The following is a 20,977-nucleotide window of genomic DNA, read 5'->3' on the forward strand; positions in this document are numbered from 1 at the left end:
TTTCACTAAAGCACTTCGAGATGATTTTAGAAAGATTAACAATTAAATATTGTTTTATAATATGTGATAACATTTGGTAAATGAGGTAAAATTTAGTAAATGGGATAATGGCGTAGTGTTTTTATCATGAATGGCACACTGTTAAATTTATTTTCCAGTTTTATATTTTTCATTAAATGTAAATAAGAGCTTTAATTTTGAAAACCAGCATTTCCCTTAAACCGTTACCATACGAGCAGAAAATAACCAAAAATGATTTAAATGCCTTATGTTTTGGTTTTTGTTACCAAAATAATTTTTTTTACCAGAAATATCATTACCATGCTGTTCAGTAATTATAACAGAGTTTTTTTCACTGTGTAGTCTTAGTAAAATGACTATAAATAGATCTACGCAAAACAATACATCTGAGTACACAATACCATGGTCTTACTCGAATGAAAAATGTGAGTAGTGTTAGTGAGCGGATAGTGCAATACAATTTACCGCCTAAACACTTTCGCTCGGCACTGTATACTCCATAAAAGAAGTAAAACTCAATGGCGCTTAAAAGCTCTAAGACAAAGTTTGTTTTGCATATAATTTTTAAAATTCTAAGTTTTTTGGGTACTTTTTATAAAATAAAGCTATGAAATATAAATGTACAGTGTTATGGTGAAACAATAATATTACTCTATTCAAAAAATATTCAGACATATTGGAAATGAATAAATATCAAAATTAAATATCTTAATATTTTTTAAATATATTATTACGTTGTACATACACTAAATATCAGCTTCAAACTTTCGTAAAAGAAAGTCAGTACTTCTTCCATTAAACAATTATATTTATTATATAGTTTTTGCTTACTTCGGTTTGTTAACAGAAATGGGTTGAATGTAACGTCCAATTCCACGGAATTTCTAATACAATCTATTTTCTTCTAACTTTCAAGACTTTTAAAAAATAAAATAATTATCTTACAATAAATTATTCCAATGGTATAAAATAAAACCAGCATTAATATACTGCTAGCAAGAAAATAAATATTTTAAAATATATATACAAAATGTTTTGAAAGAGAAATCAGTCATATATATGGAACAGAAAACTGTTATTGTAGTTTAACTCTGATTTCTTGTTTTGAGAACTAAGTTTTAAATAAATTTCTCAAAATTTCAATAGCTACTTAATGTGCCATTTTCCTGCTATAGTACCCTTTTGCCATTTTCTTGCAAGATACTATAGCGTAAAAACACTCAAATATATTGATAACTAACTAATTAAATTGAATAAATATCATAAAAAGCATATGTACTCTATAATCTCTTAATCAGTTACATCAAAAAAGCTATAAGATTCTTATAAATGTCGACTCATTTTTAATGGAATTTCTCTTTCACAAAATAAAAAGGAACTTGTATTTTTAATAATTGATTGTGGACTATCATGCATTAGACTCTCTTGTCTGACCATGGTTGTGAGGCAAGTGACACAAGGACAAATGCCTAATTTTCCTTCTCGGGAAACAAAAGAAATTATTCTAACAGACCCATTACATTCAAACAATCATTCTGTAAAGATCCAGAAAATTCTAAAGAAGAAGCTTTCTAAGTAATAGCCTGATCGCGATTTTGTTCAACTCTTGCTTTCTTTAGGAAATAATTTTAGCCGTGTTCAAACCCAAACTATCATTTTGTAAATGTCCAGGAAAATCTAAAGGAGCTTTCTTGGAATAACCGCGATGTTGTTCCAAAATCGTCATTTTCTTTTCAGCTGTCGTTTTCTTTCCAAAATAATTTTATCTATGTTTATTTATAAAATTCCAGTTTCCAGTTACATTGGCCAAAGGGCCATTAAACTTCTAGCTAGCCAGTATTTTTCAGTCACAAAGAAAACCCCTTATTTTAGCGATGTCCAAATCCAAACAATTAATCTGTAATAACATACAATTGTGATGAACAAAATTTTCGAAGTAAAAACATAATTTTGATCCAAATCCGCAATTTCTTTCAACTTTTGTTTTCTTTTAGAAATAATTTTAGCGGTGCTCAATTCCAAATGATCTTTCTGTAAACATCCAGAAAATTCCGAATAAAGAATTTTTATTAATTAATAGGTTGAGCGCGTTTTCTTCAACTCTACTTTCTTTCAGAAATAATTTTAGGGATGCTCAAGTCTGAAAAAGCATTTTGTAAATATCCCGGAAATTATGAAAAGAAAGCTTTTTTAAATAACAGCACAATATGGTTCAAAAATCGCCATTTTCTTTCAACTATCATTTTCGTTCAAAAAAATTCTAGCTATGTTTATTTATTATCAAATGCCAGATATATTAGCCGTTGGTCCATCAAACATTTAGCTTGACTGTATTTCTCAATCACAAGGAAAAACAGTTATATTAGCGATTTTCAAATCAGAACAATCAATCAGCAAAATTTCTAAGCAAAAGCGTAATTTTGTTCCAAAAACGCCATTTCGTTCAGTTTTTTTCCTCTTCTAGAAATCAGAAATAACTAGAACAGTGTCCAAATCCAAACAGTTACGATGTAAAGATCCAGAAAATTCTGAAGAAAAATCTTTCTAAGCAAAATTCGTCATTTTGTTCAGCTGTTGTTTTCCTTCAGAAATTGTTTTAGCTGTGTCCGAAAACTATTTCAAGTACGATTTTGTTTAAACAGTCGATCATCATGGTGAACCAGTATTGGTACGATGTCAGGCCAATGAATTGAAGCCATTTTGCTTCACGTGTGCAAACAAACTTAGAATTAAGTTGCTGCAATGATGGAATACAAAGTAAAAGCAAAGAATGCTCTCTTGCATTAAAGTATTTACAATCTCCGTCACGATTCATTGATAATAGTTGGCAAAAAGTCATTAAATAGTAAATCATGTAGTCAAATCATTCATTCGTTGGACTTCGTACTTACCATTACTTAAACATTTGAGTACTTCGAAAGTTTTCCCATCAGTTTATTGTATTATTTAATTTATTACAATGGTTAAAAAATATTTTCTTTATAGACAGATGTTTGAGTTATTTATCTTAGTTTAGAAAAACCGATTATTTAGGTTTGAAGCTGTGTATTACATGTATATCTTCAAACTGAGAAAAAAAAGTATGGTCAAAAGTACAGAATATGGTGAAATTTACCGTGTTTCTGACTCTATGAAAACACCAAAAAACTTAGTAATTTTTACTAAGGTACTTTGTTAATGTTTTTGGTAAAATTAACAATAAGACATGGATTTACAATACGCGATAAAATTTGGTGAATGAAGTAAAATGCGATAATTTTATCTTGATATTTTACAGCATGGCAAAAATATTATTTATTTGGTTAAATTAACTTTTCAGAATAAATGGTTTAAATACCATATATTTCGGTATTATTAACCAGAATTATGTTGAGATAATTTTATCTTGACCACCATCGTAAACATTTCATTAGAGTTTAAAAAAAGAAATGTTAACTACATTTAAAAACAAAATTTTATGTAAATCGTTCAGTAAAATGAAAATATGAATAAAATCTATTAACGAACTTATGCATCTTGAAGTAAATTAATATAGGTAGGCACTTCCAGGGTGTTAAGCTGGGTATTACTGTTTTACTTAACAATGAACAATTAAATAAATGTACCTTTGTTTTACTTATGATATCAATTCTAAAAAGAACAATTAAGTATTTTATTTCTATCTTAAAAGATGTTAGTTATCTTTGTAGAATATTTTTTTCGGAGTTGAAGAAAAAATAATTAGCATTCGCTTCATTGTGATGTTGAAGATAATAAAATATTTATAGAACAGGAAACTACTTTGCAGTCTCAAGCACATTTTAAAAACGAATATTTACTTCTGGTGGAATTCTTTTCCGACAGGTTATCGTATGGAATTTAACATCCAGCGTCGTGAGCAGCAAATAAATGACTTTCATTTACGTGACCTAAGAAAACAGAGTAAAGAGTTATCATCTGATTTAAGAAAAAAAATTAGAACTATTTTGAGGTTAAGGTCAAATTAGCTTGATATACGGAGATCTTTTAAGGTGCTAATTCAGAAAAAAGTTTAAACTCGAGTTTGGGTGTATTTATATATAGTGCTGGAACGTGTAACAAAAAAGTAGAAAAATTTCATTTCAATTTTTCAAATTTAATATTGATTTATAACTACCACGTTATATTAGTATTGCCACGGATATATGCTTAGATATATGCTTAGATTGAAAATATAACATACGTATTTTTAGTAATGAGCTGAAGGAAATTACTCCGAGACAAAAAAGTATGGTCAGAACTACTGGAATATGGTAAAATTTACTGTGTTTCTGGCTCTATGGGAACACCAAAACGCTCTGTAATTTTTACCGAAGCACTTTGGAAACAATAAAATATCGTTTTATAATATATGATTATATATTATAATCATATATAATATATGATATATCGTTTTATAATATATGATATAATATATGATTTATAATATATGATTATAAACTTTGGTTAATATGGTAAAATTTATCATGATGCTTTAGAACATGGCATAAAAACCATTTATCAGTTAAACTTACTATTCACATATGTATTTTTTTTGCTTAATATATGGTAATAAAAATTATAATTTTGAAAACCAGAAATTCCAGTAAGTTATTACCAAATGAATGATTTAAATATCGTATATTTTAGTCTTTATTACCAGAATTATGTTGTTTTTTTTATCGAAAAGTACGGTAATCTCACAAGTATTTTTTTTCTCCAAGTAAAAAAAAAATTTTACTTGTTTAAAACTTTTTCTATTTATTAGCCTTTTTCACGTTTTTAAATCACTGGTAATAATATTATATATTATAAATCAATTACAGGATATATTAGATATTTAGAAGGTTCTTTTTACGAGCTTTACAAAATTTATTTTTAAAAAATTGAATCACACAATTTTATAATATGTTTAGAATTACACAGTTCAAGCTTGTTTATATGAGCATGAAATTATAATTTTGGATCGCTCGCTAACCAAACTATGGGGACCATATTTCTCAAATTGTGGTTACCCCTATATTTTGGGAGTCAGAAATCCAAATCCGTCGAAAAAAAGGTATGTTTATTCAGGGAAAGTGTGCTTTTATGCCTGATTTCGTCACTTAAAATATCGTCTGCACTAATTAATTAGCATATTTGAGGTCTACCCCTCGAACCATTAAGAATGAGTCCTGGAACGTGAAGATCTGATCATTAGATCAAAAGTTATTCAGGTTGGTCCATTTTTTGAAATTTTTTTGCGCACTGTACATGAAAATTCGATTATTAGATCAAAAGTAATTCAGGGTAATCCGTTTATTTATATGTGTATTTTTTCGTGCACCGTACACCAGCCAACCCTTTAAGAAATGTTTAAAACTGAGCAATAATTTCAAGATAAATGCAGATTTAAAGTAAATTAGATACATAATTTTTTTTCACTGAAATTTAAATGCATAGAAAATTGGGAGAATAGTTGGAAAAAAATAAGTGAAAAACTGAACAGAGAGTTAAGAGAAATCTCTGTTTTTCCTCATAATTGCAATTTTCATTGCAATACATAAATAACTAATAAATAATTGCTGTAATGATAATACGGAAAAGAGCTTTATTGTGGCGATAAATTACGAGAAATAAACCTATTGTTGAATTCAGTTCTGATAATAATAGTTATTTGATTATAAGCATCAAGATGCTTAGTGGATAAGACTTAGTTTAATTTTTTTTATCCTTAATTTGTTTTATGATTTTATTGTTTCATTTGTCTGTTTAAAAAGAATGGATGATTTTTCATGATCACGCAATAGTAAAATATCTGTAATGGTCATTGGTCCATTACGGACACAGTTGTTAGTCTATTTAGAATGTTCTCTAATTTTAACCACTTTATTGCTGTGAACTTAAAATGGTGTTTCTTCATTGTTTAAATTTATTATAAGCAGAGCAATAAACATTTGTTTAAAGATGATATTTCAAACTTGAGTGAAAACTAACTTATATTGCATATTTCTAGCACTGATGAAGCATTGCACAGAAATTTTTTAAAGTGTCATTCCAATTAATGAAACGTTAAGATTTCATAAGAGCACACGGGACGCGATTTTACAATCCAGCGGCATTTAACGAGCCACTCCCCAGTTTAGCATTTTTTTTAATGCAAAAAACTTGCTTCTTGATATTGTTTTAGTTCAGGTAACAAATTTTAAAGGAAATAAAAGCTTGTATTATAATTGGGACCAAATACAAACAAGAAGAAAATTTCCAAAAAGAGAATGAGTAATTAAATGCCGCAGGATTGCAAATTAGCGTCCGAGGCACAAACTTTTGTAACATTTTAAAAATGCATGTTTAGTTTTTAGCTATTATGAGTATTTTTGAGTATTTTTTCAAGAAATACTCATAATTCTTCGATGGATCAGTTTTTCAAAAACTTTAATTTTTAGTACAAACTGAATGCATTACAATTAAAAATTAGATATTTTAAAAAAATTCTTTAAATAAAATTATCAGTACTTTAATTTTTCTATGGTATTTTTAGTTATTAGAGTAACTTTACTACAGTAAATTAGAGAAAATTTTAATAAATACACATTTTTTTCGTATTTTTTTAAAAAATACATGAAATAACATCTAAAAATGTTTTACAAATGTTCTAGAAGATAATCATAAAGTTTATTTAATAAGAATTAAAATAACTCAAGATTTTGAATTTAATCTAGTTATATCTAATAGGGTTTTAAATGCACCGTTAAAAAGTTAGAAGAAACGTTAAAAAAATTATCATGTATAAATGAAGTCAACTAAGTTTCAGCATTGAAGCTGAAAAACGGAACCAAGTCTTGTCTCAAGTTTTAATTTAGATCTTTTTACCATTTAAAAGATAATCAGACATATTGATTTTTAAAATTAAAAAGAACCATGTTTTAGAATTTTTTCAAATTTTTTAATCAAACCCAATAAAGCATATGCATCAAATTATCAAAAGAATTATTATAAAAATTATTTTTAAAATTGTTTTAAGGCAATGTTATTAAAACAAACAAAATAATATCATTCAAGGAAGAGATACCAATAATTCAATATTCACAATCGAAAAATAAATCGAAATTTTCGCCGAAATCGCTGATTTTCACCCTATCAGATACCTTAAAATGTTTGAAATATTTGTAGTGAGCATATATATAATTTTCAAAATATTTTTAAGGGAACGTTATCGAAAAAAATTAGATAATATCGTATGGGAGTGAAATATCTACCGCTAGATATCCGCGCTTGAAGCTCACTATCTATAACTGAGAACTATAAATTATGAGATCAATAACCAAACTGGAGTTCAATGAATCGAGAAAAATGTAAACAGGCACGGAAAAACGTGAAGTGCATCTTGTTAGAAGAGCAAAGTGCTCTAAGGGAGGCTGTTTTTTATTAAAAAAGAAAAAAGTTTGTTTTCAAGGGCGTGCCTCCCTTTGAAGTTATCTCGAGATGCTGTTTGGAGATGTTTTTTAAAATGAAAAAAAAAGGAATCTGATCTCCGATTTCATTTACCGACTTAAAGGAACTTTGAACTACTTACCATCTTATTGGACGACTGAACTGGTTTCAGAAAAGAACTGAAAAAATAAACTAAACAGAACTTAATCCCTGTAATTTTTTTTTTAACTGAAAAAGGGATTGTATCTATTTTTACTTTTAATATTAGCGTTAGAACACATTAGGCTAGCCTTAATGTTAAGAATGATTACTGGATTTAGTAGAGAAGGCTAAAGCTCTAACATTAACTTTTTATGTTATAAGAACAAAATTTTATTTTTTCTTAGATTGTCTTATTTCTTAGTGATTATATAAATCTTTGATAATGTATTTATTTGATCGATATTTTCTTCAACTCATTTAGTTTCTATAATTTAAGAGCTTTCTTCATTTTCTGACAACTTTCCGCTTGTTGGAAATGAAATATGAATATTTATTTAAATAATGGATAACGAAAAAAATAATGTAAGAAATTCTTATTATTTATAGAAATGGTTGCTTAATTTGTGTATTCAGTATTCAGTTAATCTTTTGGTTTGTTCGTTTTAGTTTGTTTATTCAATTTTTCATGGATTTTTTCCTACATTCAGTACATTTTTTTAAATTTATTTGCTTTTTATATGGATTTAAAAATAGATTTTAACATTATAATAATTGAAATATAAAATTTACATTTGTTACAATTTTAAAGTAATTGAATAATATTCATTAAAATGTGACAGTTTCGAATAAGAAAAAGTTTTCTTGAAAACATATTTCTATGGCTTATGAAGGAAACAAACGAAATAGAGTATCTTTCCTACACTATGACCTAAAAATCTTTTTTATCTTACAAACTAAACGTTATCTTTCTTTTCTTCATTTTTCATCTTCTATTTTCTTCATTATTCAATTAATTCTTTTCATAATAGCTGAAATTTACATTTAAAGTGAAAAAGTTTCTTACTGGTTTTCAGGTAAATGCCTATTTTTGTAAAAATTCAAATATACATATTTAATTTATACTTAAAGTTCTTTTATTACTTTTCACACCAAGTTTTTCCGTTATCTGTTAAATTATCATTCGACCTTAATAAAAAAATTAAAAATATATTAAATAAGCTTCTGAGAAGTAAAATTCAAATTCATTAGAATATTTAATCATCAGATTCAAGTTTTCATCATCAATTAATCATCGAGATTCAAGTTTTAAAATCTTTTTGAAAAAACAATTTTTTTCCTCTGTTAATTTTATTATTACCCAGTTGATATTTTAACAAATTAATACAAAAACAACTGTAGTTTTATTTTGGTTGCATTACAATTTTACAAAGTTTTCGGTATTTCTAATAAAATAATTAAACAGTATAGTTTATAATCGCCGACTTCAATATATATATATATATATATATATATATATATATATATATATATATATATACAAAAAATGCTATCAAACTTTAATAAATCAGTACTCAGGGCCCACGCTAAGGATTTCAAATTATTGGCCAGTAAATTAGCCAAACATCAAAAGTATTCGCCAAATTTCGAAAGTCTTCGCCAAATGCGAATCTTAACAATTTTTTATGATTAATTTTTTCCCATAGAAAACTGTTTTACAGTAGTTTGTTTCAGGCTTATATAATTTGGACCCAATTCTGATTAGTAATGCTGCGTATCTACCGAAAATTACTGTAATAAAAAAATACTGATTTGTTTTTAAAAAAAATTTCTTGAAATAATTTTAATTTCTTTCCGGTAGAAAAAAATCATTCGCCAAAAAATTTTATATCCGAAATTTACGGTTTATTGCATTTGGCGAGGTGGCGAATGTTTATCGCGGACCCTAACTACTGAGGAATTTAGAACCGAAACTATCTAAGTCAATTCGATTGCTGTGGAAAATGCAAAACACTTGAAAAAGGATAACAAATTAAAACACTCCAAAGTTTCATAAGGCAATCAAACTTTGCTTTTCTCGATTTTCTCAATGAGGATGCAACATATTTTAACAGTTTTGTTCTTTAATCATCGCTTAAATATTAAGTTGTGACCTCTAATGTGTATGAAAACATTTACGAATCAGCAAATATCATGAAATGTATTTCCTTCAAAAATAATCTAATCACGGTTCCTATCTTACTGCAATTTGATAATTTAAATTCGGCACTGTTTAACTGTTAAGAAAACGAGAAAAATAATAAAAACTTCCAAATAAGTCTAGACGATGTGGTTGAAATCAAAATAATCAAACTATTAATGTTGTTGAAATCAAATATATAAATTTTCAAACTATATTAACAGTTCGCATCTCCAAAAAACTGTAACTAAAACATTGTGACAACTTTTCCTACGCACACCAAGGCTTTGAATAACATTTGAAACTAAAGGTATCGCATTATTGTTCCATTTAAATTTATTCCAAAACAATATTATTTATTAATTCCGACAATAGCTCTCGCTCTATACGAAGGTAACCTCACTGAGCGCTTATCTCGTGATGGCCAAATAGTACATAGACATAGAATTAAAACTATAGTATAATAACAAAATAATTCATTAATTTTGAAAGAAATTATTTTAAAAAAATCATCCGACTAATTCTTTTTTTTTTTAAATGAAAAGAAATTATGTTCAATTAGACTTTTAGTTTATGCTATCTCCGTATTAAACTTTTAAAATTGATGCTAAAACTTTTTTTTTCATAATCATTTGTCAATATTTTTTTAAACTTTAAAGCAATATATCTGAAAACCATAAAAGATAATAGCATGAAAATTACTATATGTTTAAGTCAGATATATTTGTGCTTGGGAAAGTGAGCATTTTATTTTTACGTGCATTTAAAAAATGATTAAAGAAAATATGTTACTTTAATTTTAGAAATAAAAAATAAAAAAAATTTAAATCTAATGGTGCTTCAAGGAAATGTATGGATATTTCAATTCAAAATAAATTAAATATCATTTTACCTTTTAAATTAACACAATAATTGTTAATTTTTAAAAAATATATATTTCAAGTTATATCAAAAATTAAAAAGAGAAATTTTTTGAATTTTTGTAAAACGCGATTAGGTGATTTTAAGAACATTTAAATTATACTTATTAAGTGATACAGCAGCACGAAAGAAATATTCAAAATGATACATAAACGATATGTTCTTATCCTACTTGAAAATTATCGTTTTCTCAGCGGCAAAACTATCGTTATATTAAAAGTTATCGTTTTCTGAAAATTTCCCATCAATCTTTTTCAATACAAACATTATATTCATTTAATAGAAATTCCTCGTTGATTTGAAATACAAAATTTAAGTAAATAAAATTGAAGAAAAAAAATCATTAAGATGTCTTCTCCGAAATTTAAATCTTCCTACTTATCACACGCATGAATTGTCAAACTTGATCATTTCTTTTTCGAATTCGATGTCCATGGACGATTTTGAGATTCTTCGCGAACGAAAACAAACCTAAAATACTGTTTGAAGACAGCGATAAATGGAAACTAAATGGCCAAATTTGAGAAAATGATGTAGATCATCTTATGATGATTCTATATACTTTTAGTTTGCCTTAAAGGGACTAACATTTTGAAAAAGCACTCATTTGAATCGCTTTTAAATTACATGTCTTCATTTCGAAGGGCTCTCACGATCAAGTCTCTTTTACCATGCAATCGTTTGGACATATTCTAAGTTTGTTGTCCTCTGGACAAATACTCTGTATTCCAGTAGAGTCCAAAATACAACATAAAATCATTTAAGTGCAATGCCTTTTTTCCGGAGATTTACAAAAATGGCGAAGAATAAAACATACAAATCATGCCTTGAGGATATTTCGCTTTGTTCAAGAATGTATATTAATCACGTTTCACACAAACAATTTTTATTTAGTTCAGTAACCCGGCAATATTTCGCCCTTTATTTGCTTAATTCAAATTCCGAAACGATTTTATTATTTTTCGAAAATGTAACAAAATCCGCTTCACAATTAGCGTGTAAGAAAGAATTCTATTTTTTTTTCCGTCAATGAATTTGAAATGAATACCAATCATAATTAGGGTTTAATGCTCTGTAGTTGGTATGAATATCATTAATTCAAAATGTTTATTCACGAATAAAATAAGCCAATAAATATAAAAGTCTAATAAGTTTATTTTATGATTAATAAATAGCTTAAATTGAATAGTTCAATTAAAATAGTTTTAAAGAGTGTCTAAAATAAGTATCAATCACAGCACTCTAATAATCTTTAGATTTAAAATTCTTTAGTTGCTATAAATTGCATTAGATCAAATGCCAATTCATAAATGAACTAAAGATCTTATAATTATAAGAACACCATTATAAATAGATAGATATAAGTTGTTTAAATAAAAAAAAGTTTCAAAGATGACTGATTAGAAAATAGAATGACAAAAAAACTCTGATTAGAATGGACAGTTAGAAAACTGGTTTAAATGGAATATGCACTCGTAAAAAATGTATTCTTTAAATACTTCTTACGTGTTCTTATGAAATTATAAAAAAATTCTATCAACATAATTATTTTCCAAAAAAAAATTATCTTACTTTACATAATTATCTTAACATAATTGTAACATAATTATCTTACTTTAAAGTTATAAACATAATTATAAAGGTACATTTAGAATATTAGGATGCATAATTATGCATTTCAGAATGCATAAGTAAGTTTTTCATATAGGTGCATAATTATGTTTTTCATTTTGTACACGTTTTTCATATATAGAATTAAACAATTTAGAGAGCATAATTATGTATTTCAGAATGCATAAATAATTTTTCATATAGATAATTATGCATTCTGAAATACATAATTATGCTCTCTAAATTGTTTAATTCTATATATGAAAAACGTGTACAAAATGAAACACTTATGCATAATTTTGAAAAGCAGAACTATGAATCCTGAAAAACAAAAGCATGTATTTTAAATGTACTTTCAGCATACCCCTAAAATATTTTCTGCTTTTTTTTCTTTATTCTTTTTTAAATTGAATTAAATTTTAATTCAAATAGTTCTTGGGATTTTTTTTTAATTTTGTTTCAAGGCTTTTCTTTAATTTCACTAACATGGACAACGCAATATTTAATAAATTTTTCGTCAAGTATCTACTCGATAAATTGAACTCAAAAACAAAATAAATAAAAAGGAATGTTATTTCTGGGAAACTATTTAGATATTTTCTGATATCTTGAAAATATCACAAAAGAAGTTAATTCGCAGAATAAAAACCGAGATTCCAAAAGCTTTAACTGATGTAAGTTACATCATACTTTTTTATATCAAACTGTTTAGGATATAAAAAAAGCGTGTTTGTTTATCAAATTATTTTTAAACTGAAAAACGTAATTTTCACCGACGGTCAAACATTTTGCTATTTATTCGGTCAGAATTTTTCTTTTTTATTCATTTATTCTTATTTTTTAATTATTTACTTCCTTTTTTTTATTTGCATTTTCTTTTCTTTTCTAGCTCTATAATTTATTAACAAGAGCTCATAAGATAATCAAAATTTGTGACGACTGCTCTGCAAAACACACCCAATTTAATGCAACTTTTTAATTTACTTTCTTAGATCTTAAAATAAGCTATTTATTGGCAAACAATTCAAAAGTTTTAATTTCCAATCAGCTCCTTGTAAATATTTTTTTTTAAATTTAAACTAACGAGATTTTACATAATGGTTATTTACAAACCTATATCACAAATTATTACAAAATAATTAAAACATTATTCCAAATCAGAGCTTAGTTTAAAAAAGCTAACTCCACTCTAAGAAAAAAAGTATGGTCAAAACTATCTGTGTATGGTAAAATTTACATCGTTTATAGCTCCATGGGAGTACCAAAAAGTTCGGTAATTTTTACTGAAGCGCTTTGGTAGTAATTTTAATAAAATTAACAATAAAATACGGTTTTATAATATTTGCTAAAATTTGGTATCTGTCATAAAATTTACCGTTACCATATGAACTTAAAAATTTCCAAATGAATGGTTTAAATACCATATAACTTTGGTTTTATTAACCAGAATTAAGGGGAAGGGGTTCAGAAATGTCATTACCATGCAGTGTTGTAATTTTGCAGGAATTTCCTTTTTTCCGAGTAAATTAACTTGAAAATTGAACAATTATATGCAACTTATTGCAATTGTACCAGGTTAAAGTGTTTTGTGAATCTAACTTTAAACGACTATGAAACGCAGTTACTTAATGAAATTTAATTATTTGCCTTCGTGCAACAAGGCGTAATTCTATAATAGCTCGCCAATCAACCTAAATATTTTTGACTATCAATTTCATCACGTTTCAATAGAATAAAGAGTCAACTTAAGTTTAAAAGAGAGGCTATCAATGTACAAAACCTGATTGTCCCATAACTACGTGTGAATATTAGTAAGAAAGGCTTAACCAGGTCAATGGAAGATAATATCGTGACATGTGTCGTCTTTTGAAAAGAACTTGGAGCATCGCACGAATTCTTTTATTTAGAGTGGTGCAACACACTAAATTATACAAAACAATGACAGGCGTAATTAGGACAGTTTAGGTATAACTTCATTTTTCTTTGATATTTTCTGTAGTTTTAAAACTTATAAAAGAGTTTTTTTTTAAATTCCAAACCTTGTACTTCAATACTTCAATGACATATTAAATTTTCATTCCACATCACTTGAAAGCATCATTTGATTCTTAAAAATACAATTTTTTCCAAAGCATTGAAAGCATCATTTTATTCTTAAAAATATAATTTTCTTCAAAGCATCGAAAGCATCATTTGAGTTTTAAGAATACATTTTTCTTCAAATCATTGACAGCATCATTTGATTTTTAAAAATATTTTTTTCTTCAGAGTATTGAAAGCATCATTTGATTTTCAAAAATTTCAAAGCACTGAAAGCATTATTTGATTTCTAAAAATACAATTTTCTTTGAAGCATTGAAAGCATCATTTGATTCCTAAAAATATTTTTTTCTTCAAAGTATTGAAAGCATCATTTGATTTTTAAAATCTTCAAAGCACTGAAATCATCATTTGAGTTTCAAAAATGCAACTTTCTTTAAAGTATTGAAAGTATTATTTGATTTTTAAAAATACATTTTTCTTCTAAGCACTGAAAGCATCATTTGAGTTTTAAAAAACTTCAAAGCATTGAAAGCATTATTTGATTTTTAAAAACTTCAAAGCTTTGAAAGCAACATTAGAGTTAAGCCTAGAAAGAGTTCAGTTATATTTAAATATACAAGAGCTTTTTATTTCGAAATATACAAAAATAAATGAAATCCAAAACTCCCTGCTACAATTACCGAGTTTATTATTATATTTAAAATCATTTGAAAATAGTTAATTTAAAAATATTATTTTCTTTAAATAGAGCTGAAAAATATTCAATTAATATAAATTTATCTGGTAGTTGATTAACTTTACAATTAAATCTACATATTTATCTCTTTTTTTTTTAATTGTATAAAAGTGTTTTGCTCAAAATTCTAATTTAGGCTATTTGTGTAAGTGCAGTTACTTTTCTCATTTTTTTTTTTTTGTAATATTTTCAGCATTTTTTATTTTAAAGTAATCTTTAACTGCACTTTCATTCTTACTTTTTCTTAAAGTTTTAATAGGCATGATTTAAAAAAAAAATGCTGCGATTTTTCAGTTTTTTTTTGTGTCCTATTTTTAAAAGAGTAATTTTTTCTATACTGGATAAGTTAAATGACGTGTGTTCAAAATAGTTTAAAAATTCAGATCAGTTATTTAAATATGCGTTGAAGTTCTGCGGTATTATGACTTTTTATTCAAAAGAATTATTACGTTTCTCCTATTATCAAACATTTATTAGAAAACAGCTTGAATTGCAAATACTTAATGAATTATTTTTCAGATTGTTGAACAAACTAACGATAAAAAAAATTCTTGTAAAAAAAAAAAAATAATTTAAAATTAGATTTTGAATTATGAACAACTATACTGTACAATTGTATATAAACCAAAAATAATTCCATAAGACTTAACTTAAACATTTAATTACATAAAAAGAACACTATATGAAAAAATTGTTTTGTGAAACAACTATTTGGTTGATCTAGAAAAATTGGAATTTTACGAAAGAAAATAAATTATTAATAAATAAAGTAATATTTCCCAAAACGCACTTAAATTTTCAAAGATTGCGACCTTGGTATTTGGAACTCTCTCAAGCGACTAAACCACCAATCAGAATTAAGGAAACTTAATCTTAAAATTAATCATAAAAATAGGTATAAAAGAAGAATGATAATTTCAAATTTTGAGTTAAACGAACGTTTGACTTCCTTTTACGAACACTTTATTCATAATAAAGTTTCTTTCCTCATCTTATAATCATGACAAGAATTTCTTACACTTTCAATATGAAAAAAGAACAATAAAACACCATTACTGTTGTATCTTAGTCCACTGACCTTGACCAGTACATAACCGTTCGTCAGATATATTTTACTGAAATATATATATATATATATATATTTCCTTCTCAGAAATGTGAAATTGCAAACGTTATGTTATGGTTGAAGGTTTCCTTTTAAACACCTTATCTCAATGAATGGATTCGAATAATTTTGGCATACAATTTTTTCGCCTCTTTTTCCGCCAAAGTTCTCCCATCTGAGAGAGTTCTGTCTCCAAGAATGAAGCAGCAGACAGAAAGGAAACGCGAAACTTACTTAACATAATCTTGCAAGCCATTGTTTTCTTCTTTTTTTTCTATTCGAATATCGGAAACTGTGTATCATCTGAAACTCCGCAGCACGTAAAGTGGACATGCTTCAAGAGACTGGCTTTAAATCTTCGGCTTTTCGACTTCCGTCTTTACGCGAAAATCTTGATGCCAAAACGATGGTTATTTTAGGGATTGACTACCTCATTTTTCTTCATGAAACACGAAACCAGAGCGTAACTTTCTCGGCTTGGAAGAGGTAGGGTTATTATGTAAAAAGTTGATCGAGTGACCTTGTGAATTGAAGTTATAAAATATAAGGTGACCATAATAAAATTCAAACTGCACAGTAAAAACAACCAAAAAAATGTGTCACTTGAGTTAAAGGCAGCATAAACAGAATGAACTATAATGTATGAGAAAATGTGCAATCGGTAAACAGAAAAATATCCATTATGGCATATGTGCTTATTTTCATTACTATAAGAATCTATTACTGTAAGAAAGACTATAACTATGGTATTATTACTGTAAAAAAACTATTACTTAAAGAAAGATTATTACGATACAACTTGAGTAAATAGATATATATGTACGGGAAAAAATGAGAAAATGTATGAGAAATATATGTATGAGAAAAAAAATGTATGGTCAAAATTACTAGAATATAAGATAAAATTTATCGTGTTTCTGTGTCTATGGGAACAACAAAAAGCTGATTTTACCGAAGCGCTTTGGTAATGACTTTGGTATAATTAACAATAAAATATGATTTTATAACATGTGATAAAATTTAATAAATGTGGTATATTTTGATAATATCATCATAATATATCTTAGAGCACAGCATGAAAAAAAACATTTATTCCTTTAAATTTATTTTTCCGTACAGTTCTTTTACTAAATGTATGGTAATAAGAACTATTATTTTGAGAAACGGAATTACAGGTAAACGGTTGCCATACGAATGGAAAATTACCAAAACAATTGTTTAAATACCGTCTATTTTGGTTTTTATAATCGGAATAATGGTTATTTTTATCAGAAATCTCATTACCATGCAGTACGGGAATTTTACCGGATTTTTTTTCTCCGTATGCTATTACGAAAAGAAACTATTTCTATACAAAAGACCGTTAGATCACAAGTTAAGATTTTCCCATCAATAAAATCTTAATAAGAAATTTTAAATTTGACTAAAAAATTTTTTCTAAGAGTTCTTGATTAGTTTTAACTATAAAAGTTATTCATATTCCTAATAAGTCGTTAAAGTATGTGGCAAACGTAATTACGTCAAAATATGAGAAATCCGAGAATTATTTCTTCTATACTTTTAAATATTACTTCCTTTAAATATTACTTCTTTTAAATATTACTTCTTTTAAATTAGGAAAATGCGAAAACCCATTAGAAATTTGAAAATATGTTTGAAATTTAATTTGAAAATAAATTTAGCATTTAAAAATACAGTGTCCATATGATGTATTATAAAAATATAATTTTTTGATTTGCACTAAATTTTTTTTCTTCAAAACTTTTACCGAAGAAGGCTTTTACTTTTAAAAATATTCAAATACTTCGGATTAAAAACAAATCATGAGATATTTCCTAACAAACTCATTGATGCAAAAGTGCTCGATTTCATAGAAGCACCAATAAATAAACAGAAAGTAAAAAAAAAATTAAAGGAAAAGTAATTCGTTTAAAATTTTTACTACAAAAAAAACGATTTCTTTATTTTTGCTTCTAAAAACAACATCCCTGTTTTATTCTATTTTAAATTCTTAAAATTTTAAGGTTAAACTTTCAACAACAAAAAAAAAACCATTTCCCTACTCTAGGCCAAACAACTACACAATAATGAATGTTGCGTCCACTTACACAATAATGAATGTTGCGTCCCACTATTCATCACATGTAAGTTTTCGAACGCTAATTCAAAAACTAGCTAAGGAATGCATTTTGAACTTATTTCTTTCTATCAATCAGATTCCTTTTACTTTCTCTAAGTAAACAATTATCTCTAAAATCAGATTAAACATTGGAGATAATCTTCTTATGTTCATGTCACTATCTTATGAATTCATTCTTACATAAATCTCTTATAAAAACTTGTTTTCACTTTGTTCTTCCTAAGCCTCTGCTGCTTTCTTATGAAAGTTTTTTTTCCGATGAGAAAAAAAGTAATTTGAAATAAAAATTAAAATATTTAGTTTCATACCTCTTAAAATCTAAGAACTGGTGTGAATATTGAATAAAATTATACTGTATTTAAAATGAGTGTTTAACATTAACATTTGGGTACAATCATCAATATTTATAATCTGAATAAATTGATGTACTAAATATATATGTATTTCAGAGGTCGTCGATTCTTTCGATTTTAAATTACTTAAGGAAAAAAAACTTAAGATTGTTTTAAAATATATATTATTTTAAAAAGAAATGGGCATGTTGCAACATTGTATGATACACTTCCGTTAGTAAGATACCAGATAAAAATCCCATTCAGGATCCTGCACCAAAGCGGTTGCTAAATTTTGTGGAAAATATCACATTAATAAATTTTTTTATAGAAATTATCTCTTGTTTATAACTAATTCCCTGCCTTTTGCATAATTTTGTTATTTTCATTTTTTTTTCATGTCGTTTTTTATGCATTCCAATTTATTAATGCGAATTTAACGTAATAAAAGTAAAAACCAAACTTGGGTCAAATATTCGAGCAGAAAAATTTTGGAAAAATTACCGCCCTGCATGATAAGGACATTTTTGGTTTTGAAAAATGGTTCTGATTTATTAAATCAATATATAAAGTATTGAAATTCTGATTTTCAAAATATTTGCTCTTATAGCCCCACATTTCATAAAAAATACAGAACTGTAAAGTAAATTTAACCGGATAAAACCATTCAAACTCTTGATAAATTACCTAATTTTACCGCATTTACCATATGATCTTACCACATTTACCAAATAAATGTAGCGCACATTATAAAACCATTTTTATTGTTATCAAATGTTATTAATGATTTTACCAAAATCATTACCAAAATCGTTTCGGTAAAAATTTCTGACCTATTTGGTGAACCAGAAAACACGGTAAATTTTAGCACATTCTGGTAGTTTCAATCACAATTTTATTCTCAATGTTTTTATTTGCGACAACTTCTTAATTTAGCTATTTTTATGCTGATGGAATTGCACCCAATATGTCTTATGCTTTTTTTATTTATAAGAGTTTAACTTTTCAAAAAAATTAAAAACATTAGAAGCTACTTTTAGCCTTTAAGCTGCCAATTATACATCATTGCAATTCTACAATTTCAATCCAGAAGTTACAACTTAAGAAATTGATAAATGCTTGACTTCTAAATTTAACGATGCTTAAATATATAGTTTTAATTTGGCATAACATTAAACTTGAAATTACTTTAATTTATTGCTAACATTTTTTATTTATTTTGTTTTTTCAGCCGTTGTCTTCAGCAACAGCAACAACAACAACAGCAATTGTCTAAAACACAAACCATGTCGAACGTATACCACAGCAACGGAGATGACTGCGCCATTAATGAACTACTCGAAGGAAGGATGGACTTGGACGTCATTCTGCCGGATGGCAGACAAGTCCGGCTCACTGTCGAGAGAAGGTAAAATCACGAAACAAAGTCTGATAAATTACTACAATTTACTTCATTTCAAAACAAACTGAATTTCAAAATATGTAATTTACTTTTTCCGCTTAACTCTGGGGAACAATTTTTTTGTTGCATTTACACGACTACATGATCATGCCCAATTCAAGTGTGGGGATTTCAAATCTGATATTAGTTTTGCTCCTAAAGCTACAAGTTTTTTAATGACATTTTTAGTCATTTTTGACATCTTGACATTTGTACATTTTTCGTAGAAATGTACAAGTTTAAAAACGTTATATATCTGCGTAATATAGTTATATAGTTGCGTAAATGTCGCGACGAACTTCTAGGAGAGTTAGGGCACAGCGTCAGGATTAAAATTGCATCGGAATCCGTGCTCGGAAATGTCGTCGTATGTGACCAGGGGCGCTCCCCTCTTATACCTGTTCATAAGCACACGAACAAAAAAATTATAACGAGTCAGTACCCCTAACGGTTTATGATGATTTTTTTGGTGCATGGGTTCTTTGCAATTTTAATCGTGATGATGAACTCCCCTAAAAGTTTGTCGACTCTCAGCTATATGTAACGTTTTTAAGCTTGAACATTTCGACAAAAAATAGACCAAAGTTATCGTTTTAAAAGAAAACTGTAGTTTGGAGAGAAAAACCAATATCATATTTGAAATCAGCGATACGAAAGTATTTAAGATCTGTTGAAAAAATCTCATGCAGCAGAAAGCAAGAAAAAAAAATGTGTAATTGATCAAAACTTTTATGCTCGGCAATATACCTTTAATTATGCCGAGAAAATTTCATAGTTTCTTGATATATACAGTAAAATTAACTTGAATATTAAGAAATGTCAACGATATAAATGTTTTTAAAGGATTTTCTAAACACCTGTTACCCACCCAGCCTAGTAGAAAACATCGAATTTCAATTCAAATGTGATAATATTCTCTCAGTAAATGCCATACAACCTCAGAAATGTTCCTGAATGTCCTTTTTTATTGACAAAAGAAATGTATCTGTAATGTGTTTATGTGAATGTTTCTATAACAAGTCAGAAAATTTTAAATACTGCTTGTAAAAATTTATTTTA

The 20,977-nt window shown here is 26.9% G+C and overlaps 1 protein-coding gene across 4 annotated transcripts in view; it reads left to right on the forward strand.

Annotated features, from left to right (window-relative positions):
• LOC107446084 (uncharacterized) overlaps positions 1 to 20,977 on the forward strand; it is a 155,968-nt gene that overhangs the window by 90,743 nt on the left and 44,248 nt on the right. For all 4 annotated transcript variants that reach the window (XM_016060633.4, XM_087159329.1, XM_016060632.5 and 1 more), the window contains exon 2: positions 19,709 to 19,885. In XM_016060633.4, coding sequence (XP_015916119.3) covers positions 19,709 to 19,885 — 177 coding nt within the window. The remainder of the gene's footprint in view (positions 1 to 19,708; positions 19,886 to 20,977) is intronic.

The sequence above is a fragment of the Parasteatoda tepidariorum genome, chromosome 3, assembly GCF_982258835.1.
Source record: "Parasteatoda tepidariorum strain Cologne lab strain chromosome 3, Ptep-v5.0, whole genome shotgun sequence".
NCBI classification, from domain to species: Eukaryota; Metazoa; Arthropoda; class Arachnida; order Araneae; family Theridiidae; genus Parasteatoda; species Parasteatoda tepidariorum.